Here is a 6,357-nt window from a genome sequence, read left to right on the forward strand (position 1 = left end):
TAACACATCATATTTTGAACATTAATTTTAATTTTTTATTATTTTGAACTTTAATTTTATTACTTATGTCTTATCTTGAACTTGTTGATCTTATTGTTGTACTTGTTTTTCTAAGACGAAAATTAGCAAAATAAAAATGTTTTTCTTACATTAACATTTTACAATAGCTATTAAATACAAGTACGACAAGATTAATATTTTTTTTACATTGATTGCTAAATGAATATGGTAAAAACTGACCCTTTTACATGAATTTTATACGGTCAATGCAAAAAGTCTTTACTTTCTCTATCTTCTTAAAATAATGTAAGAAAGATAGTTGGATATGCTTGGTAATAATAATGTACATATCTAGTTACATAATAATATTAAAGGGCGTGCAATTTGTTTCACCCCTAGCCCTAGAAAATGCCTAAGAACACAAAGACATGATGAATAAAGAGAATTCAAAGAAGCCTAAACTACAAAAGAGAAAGAAAAAAAAATTAGCTATTTTTGAAATTCTTCTCCTCACAATTCCTGAAAGTTGAATATAATCTTTCTGTCCACGGATTCAAGAAGCCCAATTTCATCCACCGATCGATCCTCAACCTCGTTCTCGTCATCAATGGAAATATTCAAATCCAAAGAAACACAAGGGCTTGTCTCCTCCAAAGTTCCAATGTCACCATTGATCTTTTCTTCCTCAGACATCGATTTTTGTTTGATCGAAGGAGAACAAGTCCTTGATCTTGAACTGAAACTTTCACAGCTCAGAATGATGATTGCGTCACAAAGTGCAATCTCTTCACCGTTTGAATCCGCAACTCTTCCTCTCTCCATGGCCCTTTTGAAACCAAGTTGAGAACAATAATCCGCTTGTTCTATATCTTCAACAAGAAACACTCTATGAGGGTTGTTCATCATTGCTTCTGCGAACCTCTCTATGTAACTGCAACTTGTTTCTTCTCTCGATCTCTTGTTCCTGCTATAATCCTCAGTTGAATCTGCTCTTGTCGACGCGAAACTACTCAATGCTATGGAAACGACGTGGTTGTGGGATCCAAAAACAAGCCGAGCCAATTCTCTTGTTATTTTCTCTTTAGCTTCCACATCAACACCTTGGAACACCAACCACGTTTCTTCTTTCACTTCTTCACTGTTTCTCACTTTTCCTTTTCTTCTCACCATGCCAGAACGACACTGCAAAATGGTGCTCGCAATTTCCGGTATTATATCCTTCTGCCACGACACCTTTTTCTCCAAAGCATTGCACAGTGTTTTCAAGTTCTCCGAGTTCAACTCTTTGAACCTGCTCACGTGCTCCACTTCCATGACGTCACTGGAAGAAGCGGAGTTAGGGTTGGGAGATGAGAATGGTTGCTTTGTGTTGTTGTCCTTGTTCTCTGGAATGTACACTCGCAAAGTTGGTTCCTTGGGGTTGTTGCATCCATTGTTTGAGACCCAGAAATGGTGGTTGTTCAATGAGTCTTTGGGTGAACCCACTTGCCACTCGTGATGGGTTTGGTGCAAATTCGAATGTTGTTGTTCGTATGAGAAACCTGAGGTTGAGGAAGTGGGTGACACTGAGGATAATGTGAGTGTTTTGTCCGAAGGATAAGGTTGCTTTTGGATTGAACTGCACATAGAGTTCCACTTTTTGCAAAGCTCTCCCACTGGGACACAATTCTGTTGGAATATACGAAAAAAAAAAGTTAATTTTCATCGTATACGATTATACTGTAACTATTACACACTGCATACAAATACAAAAGTAAAACATGATGAGTGTGTTTAATGAAACATGTGATAAACCAGAAAGTGTTAAACAGTTGATGTTAAGAGAGTTGGAATAGTAATTGGAAAAGTTTGAGTGAGAGAAGTTGAATGAGTGTGGAGACATGAAAAGAGAAAAAACAAGGAGAGAGAAATTGTGAGTAATAACAGTATGAAAATCCTTAATTTTTTTAGGATACCTAAGAATTTGTTTAATTTGAATGCAAATGATGTCTTAATATAATATAGTAATAGGAGTGGAATCCTTTGAAGGTGTGTTTGATTGGGATAATGAAGACCTGATCATTGTAGGTGATTCCTTTATTCTCATTTTTGTACTGTTGGAGCCATGCAGGGAGGGTTGAAGTTGAGGAGTCACTATTACAAGTACTGCTTTGAAAGCTTCGAATTTCGGTCTCATTCTTGGTGGAAGCTTCCGCGAAACAAGGTTGTTGTTTGTGTTCATCCTCCACTCCTTCGAGTAAGAGCCAGCTACTTCTCTTGTCAGCTTTCTTGTTTATGGCCTCATTTTCTACACCACTGTGCAAAAAGAGATAACATTTATCAGTTACTGCCTTCATTTATTTCGGGTCATATTCCACTTTCAAACTTATGCAGAGAACAGTAACAAAAAACGGAAAAAAGGCTCTCAAAAAGATCCTTATTATCGATGTTAATCCAAGGAAAACCAATAAAAATACACAAAAAGAAGAAAAACCTATTTCCTTAGTTGGTTCTAATCAACTAAAAGGGAAGTCACACTCCAACGACTGACGTCTTACTCGTTTCAGTGCATACACTTTTAACCAAAGTTTTTTGCCATTGGTTTTTTCTTCTTATACACAGTACCCACTTCAGAAAAAGAAGTGAAAAAGAAGCAAATATTCACACAGAAGAAAAAAAAAAGTTTTCCCAATTTTGTTCACTGTGCATTTCTTCCACTCCCACTTTTCTTTTCCAGTTTTAATCTTTAAAAAGCAAAAGCTAATTCCATTTTTTCCCTTTTCCGATGCCTGTTTTCAGCTAATCAACTATTCATCCAAAGGAAAAAAAAAAAAAAACAGTTTGAGAAATGGGATAGAGAAGATTGCACAACTAAATCAAAAACATGTTTGGAAACCGTTGAGTAGGATGAAAACATGAAAATCTCAGAACTACTAACTTACCAGAAAATGTGTTCAAATTATATATATTATATGTATATATAATATAATATCTGTAACGTATAATATGAAAGGCCTTGTAATTATATATGGAACTTTACCAAAACTGATTTACCTGTCAGTGATGAGACTCAAGCGCAAGGTTCCGGCAGGGATAGTAATGGGATGAAGATCCCAAAGAGTCTCCAACGATGGTTGGCCATTTTTGCATCTCATGTAAGCTTGAAAAGTGGCAACACCCATCAACCGAAACCTTCCACCATTTTCTTCAAACCCATTCACAAGCTTCCCAATCTCCATCACCATGTGATCCACGGGACAATAACACGCTCTCCCTTGTGATCCACGACTTCTGTAATCAAACACCCATTTGAGATCTCCCAGATACAAAACATACCCTTTGTTGTGTTCTTCACTTCTCTTCACAAGATTTCTCAACTCTTCAATCTTTTGCTCAACTTCCACTCTCGAAACATTCCCAAAAGAAGAAAGAGAAAGAGGGATAAACTTCACACCCCTGAGACACTCACCAGCATCCCCTCTATCAACCTTTTCCATCACTCCTCTAACCACACTCTCCATACTCGTAACACACTCTCCTACAATCACAACACTTCTCTTTCTCTGACTCGCCAAATTCTCAATAACACTAGCAACATCCTCACCCCTAATGGGATCCAACACCAACCCTTTCTCTCCACTGCCACTGTTTTCCTTTGTCTTAGTATTACTATTACCGTTACTGTTACTGTTATTGCCACTACCATTGTTCTGAGAGCATATTTCCAGAGAAACCGCTTGTTCAACGTTGCTTTTCACTTGGGTGCTGGAGAACCCAGCCTCCCTCATGACTCGGCTAACGCTAGGGTCATCCAAGATCGAGATAATGAGTTGCTCCAGTTCTATTTTCACTGCCAGAAGAGGCTGTTGTTGATTCTCGATGGATCCACGTCGTTGGTGCGCCTGAGCGCGTTTGAAGGCGGCAACCAAAGCGTTGGAGATGGAGGGGCAGGCGTGAGAGTGGTGGTGGTGAGAGCCTTGCAACATGGGGCTGGAAGAGGTTGAAGCCGGTAAGCGATTGAGCGCAACGTTGAAGCAAAGCTCCAGGGCCTTGCACTGAAGAGGGTGAGAGTGGGATTGGAGACACGCGGTTCGTAGAAGGCCGTTGGTGATCGAGAGCATCGTGTTCGCAACGTGGAGCGGCGTCACCTGCGCGTGCCCGCGACGCTTCGCGAGTGTCACCGCTTGCTTCACTATGCTTGCAGCTTCCGGGGTTAGACCCTGTTGCACGGCGCAGCTTCCTGTTCTCATCTCCGAGGATGATGTAACAGCACTGAAAGCAAGGTGAAAAATTGCAGTTTTTCGTCGCAATCTTGGATGTTGTTGTTGTTGTTGTTGTTGCAGACAATGGTTTGGAGTAGTGAGAAAATTAAAGATTAACGTTGTGAGTAGAATAGAGTGTCTGAAAACGTTGGCATCTTGGGTAAGTGTAAGAGGGTGTGATGGTGTTAATTTGTAGGGTAGGGTGGGGAAGTAAGGTGTTGTTTTGGGAGGGTAACGTGATGAAAATATAAGTGGTTTGGTGCATATGAGATATTAAGCATAAAATAGTGAGAAACTTTTGGGGAAAAAGAGGGAGTGTATGGTACGTAATTCCATCACCTTTACATTAACAAGGCTGTCATGTCAAAATTAGAGCAACTTTTTCGACCCCGTTGTAGCCTTTAAAGCTGCCCATTCTGCCCAATACTATTAACTAATCTTTTTTGTGGAGGGTGGGTTGGTCTAAAAGACAAAGAGAGAAGGAAGAAGAGAAAGAGCAAGAGAATTTATGGAGGAAGAAGGAGTGTGCTTTTCTTGTGGGTGAGGTAAATTTGTGGCAGATACTATTAACTAATAATCTTTCTTTTTTTCCCTTGGATATTGCTTTCAGCCACATGGCCACGTAGAGGTAGAAGATGCTCTCATTTGAAGCTCAAAAGCATAAAATGAGCGTCCCTTTTGAGTAGATAATGCCATATTTTACTTTTAATATTGCTTTATGATACAGCGCTTTACTTTAAGCAAAAGATGGAGGGTATATTAAAATCGGAGCTCTAATAAAATGTGTTTGAAGGTGTTTGATGGTGTTTGATGGTGAAAGAAGAGAAAAGATAATAGTCATGTACCTTTCACTTTGCCCTCAAATCTCATGCTGTTTCTCCAAACACATTAGTTTAGTGATCAACTCTTGGAATGACCTTTTTCATACACATTAATACAATAACCATTATCCTTTGTGTTTAAAAAATCAAAAAGTTAAACCGTTATTGGTGGGAGAGAATTCAGAAATCAGAAATGATGGGCTGTGTTGTAAGCAAGTGTATATATTCCCCTCTTTCGTTCAGACACTCCTTTTCTTGGTAGCATTGCAGAGTGCTTTGTGTTCAAATAATTTTGGTGCCCTTTGTAAGTCTTTTTAGGCCAACAAAGATAGATAGAAGAGACTTTTTGACTGGAAGCCTCAGCTAGCTAGCTCTCTACACTCATTCATATTCACCAAACCAAAACCATAAAAGTAATTCACAAACAGTTTCTAGATTTGGATTACATCTTATCACATTCATTTTCGATCCTTATACTCACTAATTCTAACCACATACTTAACCATCTTCTGGGGCGTGCACTTCTCATGTGTAGTACAAAGTCATGCCCTAAACATCATAACAAAACACCATTTTTTTTTAAGGGTTAAATATGTTTTTGGTCCCTCAACTTTCAACAAATTTTAGAATTAGTCCATTTCGAAATACGTGAATTTAGTCATTTTAATCAAATTTTGTTAGGTTTATTTGATGTTTCGTACGTATTTCACGATTGTATTTGAGTTGTTTATACTTTAATGTTAAGTCAAATACTATTATGAAACGTGTTTGAAATGTCAAATAAACTCAATAAAACTTAATAAATCAAAAGATGAAGGACTAAATTGGTTCAAAGTTTCGAAATGGACTAATTCCAAAATTCACTAAAAGTTAAAGGACCAAAAACATATTTAACCATTTTTTAAAATGTTAAGACCTAAACTGGAAGTCTATCTGAATCTTACAAAATTAACTTTAAGATTTGCATTCACTTATATACTCTAAATTGATCTTATTTCTAGTTGGCGTACGACCGTCAACAAAGCAGATGTTACTAAAGATACAATCTTATTTTTCTAATGTAAGAAAAACCATCTTGATAGAAAAAGAAAAATTTGATGAATATGAGACAATGGTGTTAGGGATCGACGAAGATGACGTTATGAATTTTGGTGTTGTCAAAATGTGGTGTGAATGGTCATGTGTGTATGTGCCTTCTAGTTTGGTATCAAAAGAGACAAGTCCATGGTTATTTGAGTGGGTTTGCACTGTTTCTTTCATTGATTGCTCATCAACTAGTTATCCATTATATCACT

General features: G+C 37.8%; 1 protein-coding gene across 1 annotated transcript; it reads right to left on the reverse strand.

Annotated features, from left to right (window-relative positions):
• Positions 1-293: 293 nt before the first annotated feature.
• On the reverse strand, positions 294-4,693 carry LOC114191737 (protein SMAX1-LIKE 3). Its single transcript, XM_028081104.1, has 3 exons — positions 3,034-4,693; positions 2,055-2,295; positions 294-1,668 (listed from the first exon to the last, which is right to left on the reverse strand). Exons 1-3 carry the CDS (start codon positions 4,227-4,229, stop codon positions 511-513), a joined length of 2,595 nt encoding a protein of 864 aa, XP_027936905.1. The 5' UTR covers positions 4,230-4,693; the 3' UTR covers positions 294-510.
• Positions 4,694-6,357: the final 1,664 nt, after the last annotated feature.

Source organism: Vigna unguiculata, chromosome 7 (assembly GCF_004118075.2).
Source record: "Vigna unguiculata cultivar IT97K-499-35 chromosome 7, ASM411807v1, whole genome shotgun sequence".
NCBI lineage: Eukaryota > Viridiplantae > Streptophyta > Magnoliopsida > Fabales > Fabaceae > Vigna > Vigna unguiculata.